The sequence below is a fragment of the Eptatretus burgeri genome, chromosome 13 (assembly GCF_056783735.1).
Source record: "Eptatretus burgeri isolate ZD-2024b chromosome 13, Ebu_testis_v1, whole genome shotgun sequence".
NCBI lineage: Eukaryota > Metazoa > Chordata > Myxini > Myxiniformes > Myxinidae > Eptatretus > Eptatretus burgeri.
The window spans coordinates 13,315,591-13,334,845 of record NC_140973.1 but is presented as its reverse complement, the minus strand read 5'-3'; the positions used below and the strand labels follow the sequence as shown (position 1 = coordinate 13,334,845).

At 43.2% G+C, this 19,255-nt stretch overlaps 2 protein-coding genes across 5 annotated transcripts in view; one reads left to right on the top strand and one right to left on the bottom strand.

Annotated features, from left to right (window-relative positions):
* The first annotated feature begins 1,833 nt into the window (after nt 1–1,833).
* On the top strand, nt 1,834–12,743 carry LOC147013873 (forkhead box protein G1-like). 2 transcript variants are annotated; one of them, XM_085851190.1, is made up of 3 exons: nt 1,834–2,567; nt 2,760–2,839; nt 12,363–12,743. In XM_085851190.1, exons 1-3 carry the CDS (start codon nt 1,962–1,964, stop codon nt 12,364–12,366), a joined length of 690 nt encoding a protein of 229 aa, XP_085707316.1. In that variant the 5' UTR covers nt 1,834–1,961; the 3' UTR covers nt 12,367–12,743. The 2 variants fall into 2 exon arrangements, with proteins under 2 accessions (XP_085707316.1, XP_085707315.1); XM_085851189.1 differs by having other exon boundaries at nt 1,834–2,839.
* An 848-nt stretch (nt 12,744–13,591) lies between these two features.
* The window catches only part of FKBP2 (FKBP prolyl isomerase 2), a 33,805-nt gene continuing 28,141 nt past the window's right edge, over nt 13,592–19,255 (bottom strand). For all 3 annotated transcript variants that reach the window (XM_085851193.1, XM_085851194.1, XM_085851192.1), the window contains exons 3-6: nt 18,195–18,307; nt 17,856–17,902; nt 15,824–15,859; nt 13,592–14,032 (exon numbers count right to left, since the gene is read on the bottom strand). In XM_085851193.1, the coding sequence (XP_085707319.1) occupies nt 13,971–14,032; nt 15,824–15,859; nt 17,856–17,902; nt 18,195–18,307 (258 nt within the window). In that variant the 3' untranslated portion in view covers nt 13,592–13,970. The remainder of the gene's footprint in view (nt 14,033–15,823; nt 15,860–17,855; nt 17,903–18,194; nt 18,308–19,255) is intronic.

Here is a 19,255-nt window from a genome sequence, read left to right as displayed (position 1 = left end):
TGGCATTTCAAGGTATTTGTTCGAGACAATATGGCACAGTCATACAGAACCATCTCATTCACCTTTGGATTGTCTGGTCTGGCTTCCATAGGTACTGGACTTCCATTCCCGTTCTGACGAGACAAACTGTCAGGCAGGTAGGTGGTATCTTCGCAGGCAGGTAGGTGGTATCTTCGCAGGCAGGTAGGTGGTATCTTCGCAGGCAGGCTGATTCAACAAGGTGTGTGCCGTCTCTCTGACTGATGTTAAGCCGAGTGTCCCATCTGCTAGCATTCGTTGGTGGACGTTAAAAAATCCCGAGGTGTTTGAGTCTAAGGTTAAAGTACTAGTGGCCCCCATTGCTTCCCCTTCCTTTTAAGAAGATACCAAACAATATTTTAAAAAACTCAATGAACTAGCAAGTTGCCTGTGCCGGCACATGATTCTCAACCAGTGTGACCACTCCTCATTTTCATCAATGCCAAGGTGAGCCAATGAAAAAAGCCAATAATTCACAAGGTTTCGGAAAAGCGATGATAATAGAAAACCTATAGAAAACCAAGACGCCAAGGTGAACAACGAACAGCCAAGATCTTGTGAAAAAAGCCAAGGAGTGGTCACACACTGTTCTCAACGGGGTATGGATGGAGACGACAAAAATGTAAATGGCGTCTTCTGTTATCGAGCCAGCCAGCTGGGAAAAGCAGTTCACATTTATTGCCACATCTGAGGCAATTTAAATGCTCTAATCTGGTGAGGTGCCTGGTGTTGGCTTGGTGGTTAAGGTGGCTGGCTTGGGACCATAAGACCCTGAGTTTGAGCACTGTCGGCTGTTGAATTAACTAACACCGGGTGGGGTTGATGCAGTCTGTCATCCTTCCGAGGTCGGCGAAATGAGTACCACTGCATTGGGGTAACAACCATTCGGGGTAACCTGCGTCGGAATGGCAAACCATCCAGGACTGTACTTCTTGCCAATGAAACTGCCTCCGCAGCCGGCTGTGCCTTTATGGCGTGAAAGGAATGGTATTATTATTATTATTATTATTATTATTATTAATCTGGCGAGGTGATCCATTTGAAACTGTTTGTTCGAAATACATCGCTTGTTGATACCGAGGGTCCGGAATATAAATTTGTATTAGTGTCCAAGCCAGTTACCAATTGCAAATTAGTGGTAAGATTAGTGATAAAAAAAATTAAGGAAATAATATTGATTATTTTCTTCTTTCATATGCAGCATAAGGTTGTGGGGTAGCATCATTGACTGAGGACGCAGCTGTGCCACTGATGCAGTGTAGGTTAGGGTAGGAATTCGGAATTTGATCAGGGTGTCGACGATAGCTCACCTACCCTTCGCAAAGGACACCGTGGGATCTTTCGCGTCCACCAGCTAATCCTAATAGACAAGATGCCCAGCTTATTTGAGAGGTGGCACACCTTGTGATGCAAAGTCCTGCCTGCGAAGCACCAAACTGAGTTTATCGTCGGGTTGACAATGGAACCCACGCAAGAGACAGCTCAAAAGGGTCAGAGGTAAGTATTTCACATCTGGGCTATCCTGTCAAACTGGAATAAAACAACTCATTTATGATATTTCTGGTAAACAGGAAGTTCTCATTCACGACAGTATGAACGGATTATCATCATCATCATCATCATCATCATCATCATCATCATCATCATCATCATACCTGTACTCTCATGCGAATTCTTCCCGTCCCATGTCTCGACTGGCAGGCGCCACTTTGCTCTATTTGGCATTTACGCCGCGGGCATCTTCAACAGCTTATTGTTTGTCATTCTTGAATACAAAAGATTTTTTTAACCAAAATCACACCCTTTTGTCACTATATTCCCTAACCTTTCATGGGTCATGAATAGCTCAAGGTTTATGCTGCTTGATATGAACAGCTTCCATAGATGAAAGGTCTGCCGGTAGGCCGATCTGGTTTATATTCCGAGGTCAATTATAACCTTCAATGATGTTCACGTCTCCTTTTTCAATCGACAGTCTTTTGCGAGGTGTTGAGAAACAGATTGATAGCCCAGAATGTCTGGTAGACAAACGCCCGCAGTCGCCAGAAGGCTATGCAGCCTCAGAGATCGATTCAGGACACAGACAAGCGAGTCGGGAGGATGAAGACCCTCAAAGCAGTAAGCGCTCAAGAAGCAATCCCAAGGGATCACCGTCGCAGAAGAAACCCACTTTCAGCTATAATGCGCTCATCATCATGGCTATTCGCCAGAGTCGGGACCAAAGACTCACACTGGATGGCATCTGCGAGTTCATCTCGAGAACCTTTTCGTACTACCGCACACAGCACAGCTGGAGGAACTCCATCCGACACAACCTGAGTTTGGGTCGGTGCTTCGTCAAGGTACCTCGTCAGATGGAAGAGCCTGGGAAGGGAAGTTACTGGGCACTGCACCCCGCTTTTAAGGATGTCACCATCGGTAGGACTACCGGGAGGGTCCAACGGAGAAGTTATGTCCGGCGTCGGAGCTTTGCCTTCAAACATTGTACGTCGTGGCCATCATCCCAACAGCGGGACGTCCTCTCTCTCGCACAATCTTCATGTAAAAAGGTGGTTGAGCCTCAGACAATATCGATGAGACTGCCTAAAGATAGCATCTGTTCAGGTGGGAGATGGGCATCTCTTCCGTGTCTTCATGACATCGCTGCTCTCAGCTTGCAAAGACAAACTTTGCCATGCTTTGAATGCTCATACATTCCAGCACTGCAGATATATAATTGTCTTGGTGTTCTTCAACCACAGGTCTTAAACTCTGGCCAAATGTTCTACATGGGAATTCCATTGGTTGATCTTAATTGCTTGCCCGGTGGTCATGCAACAGAGTAAGTACATCGTTCAGCGCATACTAGACACGCAAACACCTAATTTTGATAATCAGTTTTATTACAAGTTGTACGTTAATCGTAAATGTGATTTCAAAGATTTTGACACACAGGATTGTATTTAAGATTTCAAAAAATAAATAAATTAAAGTAATAGCAATAATAAAGGATCAGCGAAAGACTAAATATGACATCAGCATGACAACCGAGGTTCCCAAAAGAATGACAAGTAAAATAAAAGAAATCAGGTAAGATTTACAAATTACATTTATCCACTCTGGGATGCGAAACCTGCGTGTCTCACATACAGACAAAAGGCTAAGTTGACCCTATAACAAATAGGATATAACACGTCAGTATTCATGTGGGTAGAATTGTTATATAATCATGATTTTTTTTTCAATATAAATATCACTCAAGACCTTAAATTACATCACTTAGATCCTTTAGACCTTAAATTACACCACTTAGACCCCTTAACCTTTAAAAGACCATTTGAACCATGATAGACCTTTTCAGACCGTTGCCCTTTAGACCATTTAGACCTTTCATTTGAAATCAATGGAATTTGTCACACAAAATAAGTCCTGGTGAGGGTCTGCAATGTCTGATTGCTCTTTATAATTACTAGTGCGTTCCCGTATATGAATTTTTTTAAAGTGATTCTTCACCATTGAGAGATAGGGTCAAAAATTATATGCAGCACGACATAAAAGGTGAGGATGGATTTGGACAAAACTTGGTGGATGAGTTGGAGAGGTAACAAGAAGAAGCCGATTGGATTTTGTTTCAGGTTTGATTCCAGATGCAGCCCATCAGTGGGATCGAAAGCATGAACTGTTCAGTCTGGCGGAGGTATGCGCTCTGTGAAGGACTCAATCAATGCGACGCTCGAGTTTGTGGTGAACCAGTTGAAAAGGGGTAAAGCTCCAGGGATCTGTGGCATCCATGCTGAACTTCTCAAGGCTGGTGGAAATGCTGCACTCGTGTCGTTGCATGTAGTTCTGTACTCTGCCTGGAACACAGACATCATCCCAACTGATGGGAAGAGGGGCCTTGTTGTCCCTCTCTGGAAAGGGAAGGATGATCGCCATAACTGCAACAACTACTGAGTGGTGACGCTGATCTCGGTGCCGGGCAAGGTCTTTGCTCGGATAATTCTTGATAGGGTTCGCCACCATCTCCTTGAGCACCAGCGTCCAGAGCAGTCAGGCTTTACACCAAAGAGGTCAACGATTGACCGTATCCTTGCCCTTCGTGTCCTCACCGAACACAGACGAGAGTTTCGGCAGGGGCTGCTTGCAGCCGATGTTGATCTCTATAAAGCGTTCGATTCAGTGAATCGGGATGCCCTCTGGAGGATTCTTGGTCTTCGTGGGGTGCCACCAAAACTGATCGATCTGATGTCTGAACTCTACCCTGGTACTGAGAGTGCTGTTAGAAGTGGTGGTATCATCTCTGACTTATTTCCAGTTGTTACTGGAGTTCGTCAGTAACTGGTACTGTGTACTGGCCCCCACACTTTTCAGCACTTGTATGGACTGGATTCTAGGGAGGATGTCAGAGAGGTCAAACTGCAGTGCATCGTTTGGGAATGTCAAAATCACCGACCTTGATTTCGCAGATGATGCAGTCATCTTTGCAGAGACTTTAGATATCCATTTGGGAGCACGCAAGGTGCTGAATGAGGAGTCACAGCCTCTGGGATTACGGGTTTCCTGGGTCAAAACTAAGATCCAGGCTTTCAATGACATCTTGGATGCTGGTCATGGAGCGATTCACTTACCTTGGCAGTGATATTCATGTCTCTGCTGGCTGTGAGTCAGAGGTCAATAGACGTCTGGGTCGGGCCTGGGGAGTCATCGATTCACTGGATAATGGGGTGTGGCGCTGCCGGTACCTGTGAGGGAGGACGAAAGTCTGAGTCTTCAGGTACTTGATGCTTCCAGTTTTGCTCTTTGGATGTGAGACTTGGACTCTGACCAGGTCTCTTCAGCGAATCATTGGCTATTGCTGGTCGGACTTTGTGTCCAACGAGCGGTTGCTGGGAGAGACTCAAATGAGATTTGTTACCTGCATAGTCCGTGAGCGTCAGCTGCGGCTGTATGGACATGTGGCTCGTTTTCCTGATGCAGATCCTGCTCACCAGATTCTCTCAGTCTCGTGAGTGGAGGAGGCCAATGGGCCAACCACGTGCCTTGTGGTTGCAGCAGGTTCATCGGCATCTCAAGGAGATGGAGTTGGGCCAGGTATATGCCTGGGGGATGGCCAGACGGAGGCTCCTGGAGTACCGGTGGAAAGTGGATGCAGCGACGTGCTGTTCTGGCGCATGCTCCCATACCTGACCTAACCTGATCTTTATGAATTTTATTTTTTTCATACAGTATTAAGAGTGGGAAAAGCAGAGATTTTGTATGGAGGTTGTATACTACACCCTCCGAGACCCTTTTCCCATACTTCACCCACATTTCCTCTCCTCATGTTGTGATGCGTCCACATTTTCGAATCTTGCCGTTTATGTTTCTGTTGATACTTTTACCCCGAGTTGTTCTGCCCTTCTCCGAGTTTCGATACCTGTATGTAAAAAAAAAAAGAGACGGATTGTTGAATCTGCAGATTAATGTCTGTGGAGTTGGACAAACTCCCGGAGTACGAACGAATGGAGTCTGTGAAAAGCTCCCGGCCTCAAATATGTGGAATAAGGAAAAATTGTTTTCTCCATACTTTTCACATCCATTTAAAGAACCTTTAAACAAACGAATGTTTACATTTTAATTTTTCAACCTCAAAACTTTTATTTCAACAGATTTTGAAATACACATGTACACATGCATATAATTCAAGTACACGTGCGTATAAATAAATACAAAACGATTACCAGACATTTAAATACAACTAAACCTCTTCCAGAAGCGGTCCAAGTTAGCGGTCCATCTTCTCCCTGAACGGCACCATATTTATAAGTTGGGGTCAAACTTAACCCAGAAACATCAACGGCACATTCACGAGCATCCATTCAATGAATAACATCCAATTCCACTTCCAAGGTAACACTTTTACAATGCCTTTTAGCCAAGAATCTACAGGGTGTTTACAAAGTCCCGTTACCCCCTCCGCAGAACCTGATAAATTAACACACTCGAAGTGCGAAGTTGATTTTGCGATTTCTTGGTTTCAGGTATCTTGGTCACTTGACTGTTGCAATTCCACGGGCTTTCCGTAAATCTCATGGGATTGTGAGTTAGACAGGTGACCGTGATGGGCCATTTTAAGCCTGTGAAGCTCCGTGAAAGGTAATATTAAATGATCTCCGACCCCATTCCTTCGTGGGTGTGGGGAAGTGTTTTAGGCCCCCACAAAAATATACCAGGTACTGCCGCTCGTATTATATCCAAGCGGAAAATATACCAGTCAAGGTTTGGTGATGGTATTGCATTGGATACGATAGGAGGGCTTTCAAATTACTATCCCCTGACAAACAGAATGAATTGAGACAAATCTAACAACAACAATCCCATGGCAAATGGAATAGATTGAGACAAATCCAACAACAACAATCACATGGCAAATGGAATAAATGAAGACATGAGACTGAAGAGAAGATTTTTGACTCTAAGAAATCCAAACCTCAATTATCCCAAGTCATGATCAACAATGTTGATATTGAGACTGTCCCACTCCTACAAAGAATTCGACATAATCATTGATGCTAATCTATCATGGTCAGAACACCGTAAAATCGCTGCAGGTCTCCAAAGGACAAATGTACCTCCACTTTCTTCGGCAACCTAAATAATTTTGCGTTGATAAAACTATTATGAGGCTTTTTTATGCTTCAGCAATTGAGAGTGAGGCTTGCAGGATGGCCGAGAAGGACGTACGCTTGCCAATAAGCTCTCTAGCCTGGGTTTGAATCCCGACAAAGCCATAAACTGTCATCCTGGTGTTTCACAAGCAAGGCGATTCATCAATGTGTGCCGTACCTCTTGGATGGCCGTTAAGTGGTGACCCATCTGCCGGAATTAGTCGGTGGACGTTAAAGATCCTACGATGTCCTTCACGAAGAGTAGGCAAGCTAACGCCGGCATCTTGAACAGATTTCAAATTGCTGTCCTAACTACCGCTGGGAAGGTAATGGCAAACCAGCAAGTATAACCCGTGCCAAGAAACTGCTGCGGCAGCATTGACGCTCTGTAACAGAGTATGGCACATCAGAATCAGAAATATAGAGAGCGTTATTTTGTGCAATTGCTGTAAAACTGCAGAAAATAGCAAAATAGGGTGAAAAGATAAGTTGGAGAAAAGATAGACATAAATACAATTTCTTATGAACAAGTTTTAAAGAAGGCTAATTAATTATGAAAAATAGTATCCAACCACTACAAATGTTTAATGAACAGATGAGGTCTGGTAGGTTGAGAAGTTCCATATGCAGAACCAGAAGATTTCTGAAATAATTTGTATCTTCACGTTTTCTGTATCTTAATGAAAGTCAGTGATATTTAAGGGTCGGTGAGTGGTGGTGGGATACTGTAGTTGTCTGTCGAGTTGTTATCTTTGTGAAATTTTGACAGTTCGATCGTTGTTGTTGTACTGTTGTTATTAGCTCTTCGCCCGTACAGCGGGAGATGGGGTTTTGCAATCGATTCTGTTTCTTTATTTATTAACCATTTGAGCTTCAATGTCTGTCCAGACCATAACGATTTTACCATTTGAGTTTTTGTCATGGAATTTCCAAAAAACCTTTTCTGATGAGAATATGGAGAAAACTCGTTAATAAACTTTACCTTTTTATTTTTAGCTGTTTTTGTCAAATTTAGTTTCAGTACAAAGCAGACGCAGATGGATGGGCTCTGCATTTTGAAAATCAATTGAACAATATTTCATCCTAAGATTGTGAGTTTTGTTTGACAGTGCAATTTTCCTTTCTTGTGGACAAGTAATAAATTTCAATTAAATGAAATCCCATCAGGTCAGGTATGGGAGCATGTGCTGGAGCATCACGTCGCTTCATCCACTTTCCATAGGTACTCCAGGAGCCTCCATCTGGGCATCCCCCAGGCAGATGCCTGGTCCATCCCCATATTCTTAAGATGCTGATCAACCTGCTGCAACCACGAGGCAGGTGGTCGGCCCATTGTCCTCCTCCGCTCATGAGGCTACCTCGCTGAGAGAATCTGGTGAGCAGGATCAGCATCAGGAAAACGAGCCACATGTCCATACAGCCGCAGCTGATGCTCACGGACTATGCAGGTAACAAATCTCATTTGAGTCACTCTCAGCAATCACTCGTTGGACGTGAAGTCCGACCAGCGATAGCCAATGATTCTCCAAGGAGACCTGGTACCAAAGGAATTTGCTCTGGACGCTGGTGCTCAAGCAGATGGTGGCGAACCCTATCAAGAATTATCCGAGTAAAGACCTTGCCCGGCACTGAGAGCAACGTCACCCCTCTGTAGTTGTTGCAGTCTTGGCGAACACCCTTCCCTTTCCAGAGAGGGACAACAAGGCCCCTCTTCCAGTCAGTTGGGATGATGCCTGTGTTCCAGGCAGAGCACAAAACTGCATGCAACGACACAAGTGCAGCATTTCCACCAGCCTTGAGAAGTTCAGCATGGATGCCACAGATACCTGGAACTTTACCCCATTTCAACCAGTTCACTGCAGCCTGTGTTTCCACAAGCGAAGGTGGATCACAGTTGATTGGAGGGTCAGCAATTGGGATAGTAACACCCCTAACATCCAACTCGACATCTGGTGGATCAGCCTGGTACAGCCACTCAAAGTAACTGGCCCAGTGGGCCTTCACTTCAGACTCCTCTGTCAAGAACCCACCACCCTGAGAGAGAGACAGGCATATGAACCTTATGTTGTCCATGCCAGGCAGAAGACACCGACAAAACTGCAGCACATGGCTGTGGAAGCAGTGTACCAAGTCATGTGGCACAAACGATGGTGTACTTGACGGTGCTACCAGCTCGCCATGCAATCGTAGTGGGCGGCCATAGACTAATTCTGCTGCCGTGCAGTTGAGATCTTCTTTGAGTGTGGAACACAGTCCGAGGAATATGATGGGGAGTTCATCTGCCCTTTTGGGACCGTCCAGCCATGCCCAGATTCCAGGATTGTGATAACCGTGCATTAATTTAAAGTGCAAGGCAAAACAGGCGAGCAACTACAAATCAACTGACTAAATTTCAAATTGGGGTGCGAGCATCCAGTTTCATCAAAAACAGTCTGCCGAGAACCCCACAGAGCAGGATACCATAGTTGCAATGCAATGCACAAACCACTCATCACACCTGGCAATGCATATTTGTGAGTTCAGTGGTGCAAAGAGCACAGGCAATGGAATAACAAGCATTGGCGGAATGTGGTATGGTAAAATGAATCATCCTTCACCATGTTCTCGACAAACAGACGAGTAGACGTGTGGCACCAACCTAAACTCTACAACCCGGAGTGCTTAGTTTCAACAGTGAAGGGTTCTGGTGGTTCTGTAATATTGTGGGATGCATTTTTCTGGCATGGTTTGGGTGCAGTCATTCCCTTTGAAGGTTAGGTTAATGTCAATCGCTACTCAATGGGACTGAGTGATCATCTTCACCTGATGTTGCAGCATTTATTTCCTGTCAGAAGGGGTGTCTTCCAGGATGGCAATGCCCCCATGCACAGAACATGTGTGGTTGCCCAATGGTTTGATGAGTATGACAGGTTATCCATACAGTATGTCATAGTCTCTTCAATCACCAGATCTGAACCCAATCGAGCATTGATGGGATATTCTGGAATGACACCTGATACAGTTTCCCACCTCCATCAAACAGGTATGAGTTGATTGATTTTCTTGTGGAAGCATTGTGCCGCATCCCTCCTGCATAATTCCAAGCACTGGTGGACTCTATGCCACAGCGCATTCAGGCTGCACTGGCCACATGTGGTGGCCCAATGCCCTATCAAGTGATTTTACAGTGGTTTTTCCATTTTTTGTCCACTACGTGTACATTGTAATCCCAATAGTGTAGTAGATAGTAGAAAAATTGTGCAAATTATGATACAAGCATCAAATTTGGAATTTCTGTTCTGCAGGGCTTTCTGATCAAATCTGCCCGATTGCCCATTTGAAAATGCAAATTTTGAAAAATTTGAAGGAAAAAAAAAAAAAACTTCAAAAAAATTTGAAGTGACAGCTGGCTGAAATTCATGAAGCGCAAGTGACCATCCCAGACAGAGAACCAAGGGGAGATGCAGTCATCATTGATGGCTCAGCACTTATCAATCCCCTACCTCCATGCACTTCAAAGATATTTGATGACTATGCTAAAGAAGACATCATCCCAAAGGTGGAATCCTATGGTGCCAGGTACGAGAGGGTGGACGTAGTGTTTGATGTGTACAAGAAGTCAAGACTGAAGTCCGAGGCAAGGTCGAAAAGGGGGCAAGGATTCAGAAGAAGAGTGACAGGAACCAGTAAGACCCCAAGTAACTGAAGAAGCTTTCTTCGAGATGACAGCAACAAGACTGAGCTGTTTCATTTCCTTGGGGAAAAGATGTGTGAAGCACAGACGACAAGCAGTCATTGTCACAAAAGGAGAAGATGCCATTATCAACACAAGGAAGTCACTGGATGCTGCGTCTCCATGTTGTCATGAAGAAGCCGACCGTCGAATATTTGTACACGCCAGGGATGCAACGACGGATGGTAGCAAGTCCTTTAACATTAAGGCTAATGACATGGACGTACTAGTCATAGCAATATCTGTACTGCCATCCTTACAGGAACTAGGTCTTGAGAATATGTGGAATGCCTTTGTCCAAGGAGCCAAGGCACGATGGATTCCAGTTCATGAGGTAGTTTCTGCAATAGGGCCTGAGAAAGCTAGAGGGATCCCATACTTCCATGCGTTCACTGGATGTGACGTCGTGTCTGCCTTCCGCGGTAAAGGGAAGAAAACTGCATGGCAGACTTGGAACGTTTTTGATGATGTTTCTGAAACATTCACCAATCTCAGCCAGCATCCAACATTGATTTGTGATCTTGACTCTTGAAATTTTTTTTTTTTCAAATTTTTAAATTTTGGATTTTAAAATGGCCAATCAGGCAGATTTGATTAGAATCCCCTGGAGAACAAATGTGCCAAATTTGATGCTTGGATCATTTGCACGATTCCTCTCAAAAATTGCTGTTATCTGCCTCACTACAAGACCTAAATGATTAAGTCGAAGCAACAGTTACCTGGAGGAAAACTAAGTAGGGAAACACGATAATAAAACTTTACATACAATATCTCTCCTTTCAATCAGGTAAGCAAAAGCATTGCCACATGTCTTCATAATTGTTTTGGTGTGTGTGTGTGTATATATATATATATATATATATATATATATATATATATATATATATATATATATATATTGATAATTAGGTTGGTCATGTGATACTGCATGTGGTCACAAAGGTCCTATAAAGCCTTGAGCATAGCCCTGAACTAAATATTGCAACAAGTTCGATTCAACTTTGGAGAGGCCATTAAACAGATTAGTAATTGCTTCCTTTGTGGCTCATCATAATATAATGGGCATATTAAAGCCTGGAACTTCTAACACACTCTTCTCCAAACATATTCTGTTCATACTTTTGAAATCTTTACATTATATGTCCCATGTATTTATGCAGGTAATAGCGGATTCAAAAACTCGAGTATAGATAGAATTTTCAGAGGGAATCGATGACGTCACAATCAGCAGCGTTCGGCGGCAAACCGACGGCCGGGTCCCAGACGACGTGCTTGACTTAACTGAGTCCATTAGTTCAGGACGTTTGTTCAACTCAGCATTTATGACTTTTATCCTGCCATGTTGTTAATCTGTTGATGGAGGTAATATAGAAACGATGAATATGTCAGATCGTTCATGTTACTCATCTGGCACTATGTGTCAAGGGCAACAATCAAAAGCGACCGGTCTCAAACGCTACCATGGGCACCCAGATACGCCACCATCCAAAGAAACTATTGTAACCTAGTATTATGAGCCGTCCTGTCCCCCATACCCGTCGTAGACGGGTATCTGCTAGTTTATCTTAACCAAGTTGAACACCCACCTACACATCTGTTTATAATTTTTTGGTAGTTTAATGTCAGTGATTATGAAATCATATTCGTTACAGTGGAATAACAAGCATTGGCACCATTTGTGGTGGGATACAAACACCATGGATAATTGATTTGGACCTGAACCGAGATCAGGGATGGACCACCTTTGATATAACATGGCAATAACTCTGTCAGTTACTCGGATGTCTCTCAAATGATGTTAATCCATTCAATCAATGACATCCGTTTGTAAAGCTATGACAAGAATGAAGCTTCATCCGATTGAAGATCATAGGATAGCTTTAACAAAAAATGTTCGTTGGGTTGACTCCCAATCCAAATGGTTTTATTGTTGCTTTGGCATCTGATTATCATATATTCACTCTCATGCCTGTTTTTAATATATTATGTGTTTCACTTTCTTACAGGTAATTTGCAAATGTACCTGCTCTCATGGACCTTCCTTGCTGAAGAGAATTCAAGCAAGATCACATATTTGGTTCAAGCCAACTGTATATCAAATCACATAAGCATTTCCTTATAAAATGGTAATGCAGCAGAAGCTGCGATTGAAAATATAAAGTATGAAAATATACAAAGTTGATACAGTGTCTGGATGCCTTATGGTGATCTTTGGCTGAATATGTTTTGGATTGATATGTGAACGACATCACTGATGGAAAGTATATTTGCTTTTTATGCACACACTTTGCCATCACCGCAGCATATTAAGAAGTCTCGGTGCATGGGAAGACGAGGGAATGTCAAAAACACTTTTCCACAGTAAATGCCGAACCATTGTTGACAAACAGCTTGTGTAGCTTCATAATCTCTGCTTCTCCATCAAAAACAAAGCTGGCCCCCAGAACCAGAGCTCTTCGGATTGAACCTACGCTGCCGCTCCAAATCATTCCGCGAAAAATCAGAGCCTGCATGCTGGCACTCTTTTATCACATCTGTCTCTACTGGATTTGGTAGAATCAAAAGCTCTCAATGGAATCTCCCTGACGAAGCAGAACCCAAGGCCTGTTGCTCTCACATCGCAGACAGGTCGCCAGCCTCTCCTCCGATATAGATCCTCTGTTCGATTTGGCCTCTGACCCTCCCAAGCTCTTCCAGACCACACATGATTCCAGAACTCCAGAAATTCAGGATTACCACCTCCTCCACAGTTTTGTTAGTTTTTTTCCCTCTACTTGTAGAATTGACTTTGAGACAGTTTAAATCTCCAAGGATTTAAGTGGACAGTGCACCAGAATTTCATGTAATCCCCCATCCCTACCAATAATATTTTTACCCACATGAATCGACCCCACACCCAACCTTTTCCTCTTACTTGCAATCTGATTCCTCTGCTCCTCTCTTTTCCTGTTCATTCATTGCTTTGCTTGTTGCGTCTTCCCGTTTCCCTGTCAGTACGTTGCCTTTTGGACCTGTGTCATGCCTTGCTTTAACATACCTCTGGAACCATGTCTTTCAGGCTGCATACCAAATATTTTTTTTTACATATATAACCCAGGATGGGCTGTCTGTGTTCATCTAAACTCCTGGCTCATCATGGAGCAAATTCATTAGCCACTAATGCCCATGTAAAAGTACATTGACATCTACTATCGTCCTTGTCCTGCACACAATGTATGTGCAAACTACATCATGATTGAAGTAAAAAGAAAATTTGTTTTAATTCCATCCAATATATTTTAAAGCCTTGTTATAACCACACGGATCCACAATTACTTTAACTTCTTCCATGTGTACAAACTACAACATTAGTTTTATGGATGCACCAATGGTCGACAAAGGAAAAGTGAGATAACAAACTTGGCCACAAAAATTAAACAAACAGGCTAACTCGTCTTCTTAAGAAACAGCGATGAAAACTAGGTCTAATAACAAACACGTGTGAAATGGAATTAAAATAAATCAATTTATGACTATTTTCATCAGTATCAGCACAATTTCAGGATATTCAACAGATTTTCCAAATCATTGGTCTCAAACAATGTTGCTCAAATCTCATTTCAAAAGGTCTTCTTTCAGAGCTCCGACTGCTGTTCAATTTTTAGCAGTTCGACTTCAAAGACGAGTGTAGCACCACCTGTGAATACAATGAAGAAAGAAAGAAAAAAAAACCAACATCACACAAATGTAAAATTATCGGATTCGAGAAAACCAAAATTAAACTTGGCAATACGGATTGAGAATAAAGGTCGGCAGGATAACAAAGAGTCCTAGACTCTGAGCTGTCTCGCCTGAGTTTGAATCCCGACCCAGTGATAAACCGTAATCCTGGTGTTTCACAGCCAAGGCGATTCATCAATGTGTGCCATCCCTCGAATGGACGTTAATTGGGGCATCCCATCTGCCAGCATTAGTTGGTTGACATTAAATATACCACAACGTCCTTCGCGAAGAAGAGGCGAGTTATCACCGGCACCCTTGAAAAATTATTGACTCCCACTGGGAAGGCAATGACAAACCACCAAATGTAATCCCTGCTGCGAGGCTGCTTTGGTAGCAATGAGACTACCTTCCAGCAAAGTGCCAGAATTTAAGAGATTTGAAAATGATATTTTGCGGCTGTGGAAATGGACCGCAAGTATCCCCAGATGGGTGTTTCTTTAGTTTGTGTAACAGGAAGGACCTCTGTCCTTTTGTCTAGTGGGATTTGGGGGGGGACATGATTGCACAAAATACCGGTAGCCCAAAAGTTACTTTACCCCTGATAAATTTCTCACACTTCCCTCTGTCCCTTCCCCTCTGCAATGTGGAAACACTGACTCAGAAGAATGATGGAGCACATCCAGATACAATGACATTAATTATTGCAAGTACTGTACAATAAAACCTGTATATTAAAAGAGTTCAAGAACAATGCTTCACTGAGAAGGGGTAAAACGACTTTCAGGCCACCCTGTAGATAAAACACACATATATATATATATATATATATATATATATATATATATATATATATATATATATATATATATATATATATATATATATATATATATATATATATATATATATATATATATACACATACATAAATACAGATACAAATCCTATATATTATTTCTGTTAACGTCTGCGTGTAATTTGACGTTTCGCCTCCGAAACTGCCAAACGGATTGTCGCCACTTTCGGCATGCCGGTGGTCCGTGGTCGAATGAACCGCATGGGCGATGTGAGATCACACCAGACGGACAGGTTTGGGAATTCTTAGCGATTTTCTAATTTTTACATTTGTTTGCATGGCGACGTGTGACGTCATCGCGAGAGGTGTAATGACGTCATGACATTACATCTGTCGTCGACAGCGTCACCGCTGAGAGACGTAATATGCCACTCCGAGAAAACAGTCTGCAATGTAAAACCCTCTTCTGCACATGCTGACTACCTCAGAAGGTGAATTTGACACAAAAAATGTTACAAGAAACATTGTATATAAAAAAATTTGGAAAATCTCATTGTGAACACTGGATATATATACATTGTGAACACTGGATTGACGTCCGAACGAACCCTCACTTTCGAAACTTGGCGCAGAGCACAGGTTTGGCTAGTATACATATACATAACACACACACACACACACACACACACACACACACACACACACACACACACACACACACATACACACACACACACACACACACACACACACACACACACACACACACACACACACACACAGGGGAGGAAGGAGGCAGGTGAAGGGGTGGAATGGGAGTGCAGTGCGAGGGAGGGGACGGGGCGAGATGGAGGAAGGGGTGGGAGAATGGACCGCTTATATAAAAAAATAAAGAAAGACACGCTCACCTGTGAATGGAGGGAATAACCAATTAAACACAGGTGGCTCGGATTATATAATACCCCTCACCTGGGATTTTTGGAGGTGCACCGTGGTCTCCGTAACCTAAAAGGTGTGAAAAGTCAAAATTGTGATGCGAGGACCATTTACATAGAATGCATGCAAGAATTGAAATATTTGTATCCTCTCCCTCACCCAATCCCTCACCTGGCCTTACACACAAAATTATTATGGTAATAACACCTGAAATTTAATTTATAACATTAACAATATTATTCAACCAACTAAATTTGAAGGGCATGGTTATATTTTTCTCCTTTGCCAAATGTGAGTGAATTTTCGTGTTCTGAACATGTTTGTTAAGAGTCGCCAAACAAGTCCCGGTAACTACCAAAAGTATTCAAGTCAAACTACAGCTTATAAGGTGTATATTTATCTGTATGCAACTTGTCAAAGGGTTCCCCATATCCATATTGTACCCCCACTACCCCCAACTCCATTCCCAAGCATTCTCTAACCCCACCCATAACATGAGTTTAGCTCCTCCAATTGCCGAGACGAGTGCGCGCACACGCACACACAGTATATTAAAAAATTAGAACATGGCATATCAAAAGAACTACAAAAAGCAGAAGACCATGGTAAAAACACCACGATATAAAATAAAGGAAGCCTTTTATTTTTGTGCTGGTTGAAAGCTCAAAGACAGGAGATTACATATGTATTTGCAGTATTTCTTAACGGCAAAGAAAAAATTTTGGGCCTGATTGAGGCATCAGTCAGCAGCCCATACACTGCCCGGGTACAATTTATTTGTCCGATTGACAAAGACGGTAAATAATTTTCCCAAAGGTTTGGATGAATTTGAAGCAACTTTTGCTGAATTTTTTTTTCTCTCCAAGGAGTGTTTCCATGTTTCAGGATGGGACAGACAGCATTAGCCCAATACATTGTCGTGTCCACGACAATGAACACCAATGCTGGATGGATGGTCCAAAATTGGCTTTAAAGGCACTGCGTTAAACATTACTTTACTATTTCCCAAGGTCACCCAAGTGAGCCGAAATGACGGCAAACTCACATGGAAAGCAGATGGCTGAAACGTGTTTTCTTACCCTTTAAAGGATTTATTACCTCCACCACCAAAGGTAAAGGTTATTTTTTTATATTGAAAAGCACAGGGAAGAGGGTCAGACAAGATGCTCTCATAAACAGAACAAATTCCTTTGGTACCAGGTCTCTTCGGAGAATCCTTGGCTATCGCTGGTCAGATTTTGTGTCCAACGAGCGGTTGCTGAGAGAAACTCGGATGAGATTTGTTACCTGCGTAGTCCGTGAGCATCAGTTGCGGCTGTATGGACATGTGGCTCGTTTTCCTGACGCTGATCCTGCTCACCAGATTCTCTCAGCGAGGGAGTCTTGTGAGTGGAGGAGGCCAATGGGCCGACCACATGTCTCGTGGTTGCAGCAGGTTTATCGGCATCTCAAGGAGATGGGGATGGGCCAGGCATCTGCCTGGGGGATGGCTAGACGGAGGCCCCTGGAGTAGCGGTGGAAAGTGGACGCAGCGACGCGCTGCTCTGGCGCATGCTCCCATACCTGACCTGACCCTCCCTCTGTCTTGGCCTTCAGCACTGCTGTTGGCACTGTTCATTTTGTCCTGTTGCATCCCAATCCGTTCAGTGTACTAGTATTCGCTCTTCCACGGGTCTCAACTATGTATTAAAAACAAACAACAACAACAACAAAAAAAAACAGTCAGGTTCCTGTTTGGAATGATTTTCTATTTGGTTTGATTGCCAGGCAAGCAGATAGAGTAATAATATAATCTCACTCCTGTCTGTACATGTGTGATTGGGCCAAATTCAAAGCCAACGGACGGTTAAACGTGAAACTTGTCTTCCTATTCATGTTCATGTTCTGATTTACGTTCAAAATATCGCATTAAATTTTAATCATGTTAAACAAGTCGAACAAAAACTGACGATCATAAATTGATAAGACAGGCAGACAGAAAGAAAGAGGGACGAACATGAACCATTTGCTCAACCCCGCTTTTCACTTCTCATGCGTTGGGTAACAATAGATGAAGTTTATTTACCAAGGTCAGAAGGAATTACCAGTTTTCTTTTTTCACCTTCACACATCCTGGAAAATACATGTCAAGGTTAGATATCAAATTTTTGAAAGACAGGCTAACTACCAAATTTTCATTGTCCTGCAAGTTTTAGGGAAATCTAATTCCCAACACAATTCATTATTCCCTCCTCCATGAAAAAAGACCAATGTAATGCAGCAAAATACTGTATATACAGTGGATACCCAAGCAAGGTGTTGCAAACAATTCACAGAAATGTCAAAGGTAAGAAATCACCGCATTCCGTAAAGAAAGGTGCGTAGCTCCGGGCAAATGCCCTCTCACGTTTCACAAGGCACTCACCCTAAAAGGCCCTGATCCCAGCCCTTGATAACTTGGCCAGTCCCCAGTGTAAAAACAAAAGGTTGTTTACGTGGCAGACTGCTGTCAAACTCAGTGCCATCCTCAAGCTTGCCCTTCAGGGTATTGTGGTGGAAGAAGTATCAATTTCATTGTTAGATGTGTATGCGGCTCAAATAGTGTCATCCCTGGTTAGAGTGCTCTTCCATTCCAATGCTAATATACAGTTGGTAACAAAAAATACCAAAGGCAGGGCAATCGGAAAAATAACAAAGACAGAAGCTATTCTCCATGTTACATTTTCAGGACAAATATGTTCACGTGCACACAACAATTCACATGTTGTGAAACTCGGTCTCATTTTAACAGCCACAATTATTCCCACCTTTTTATGGAGTTGGATATGGATAGTATTTCACCCACATCTATCATTATTTGGATGGCAAAGCATGATGTTCGAATGATGGTGGCAGGAATTTTTTAATTTATTCAGGTGGATGCCATGGATGTTTGCTTTCCATCAACCATTCTTTTTTTCCAACTTCAGTGCCACCCCTCACCCCTCACTCTCACTCTCAAAGCAACCATCCCACTCTTCTCACTCCAAGCCTCCCTCTCACCTCTCTCAAAAATTCCCCCCTCACCTTCCTCCCACCTTTCATCCCCTCACTCATCCTTCTCAAAGTTTCCCCTCCCTCTCATCCACCAAGCTGCCTCCCTCCACTGCCCTCTCACCTCCATCTCTTCACTCCACCTCCTCAAATCCTCAACTGCCTTCTTCCTTGTCTCTTGTCCCCCCTCTCCCCCAGCACCACAGAGCCTTTTCTCTTCCTCATTCGGCCCCCTCCCCTCGCTATTCTGCAATACCCCACACTCTTTACCTCCCCCCCTCGTCCCTTGTCCTACCCTCCCCCTCCCCCTCCACCTCCTGCAACCAAAGCCTCCTCCCCTACCTCTTCATTAAAAGTGTGGACCTCAAATATCCGGGGCCTTCGCTCAAACCTTTCAGATCTTTCCATACAGGTTGCCACTGACAAACCAGACATGATCTGCCCAACAGAAAC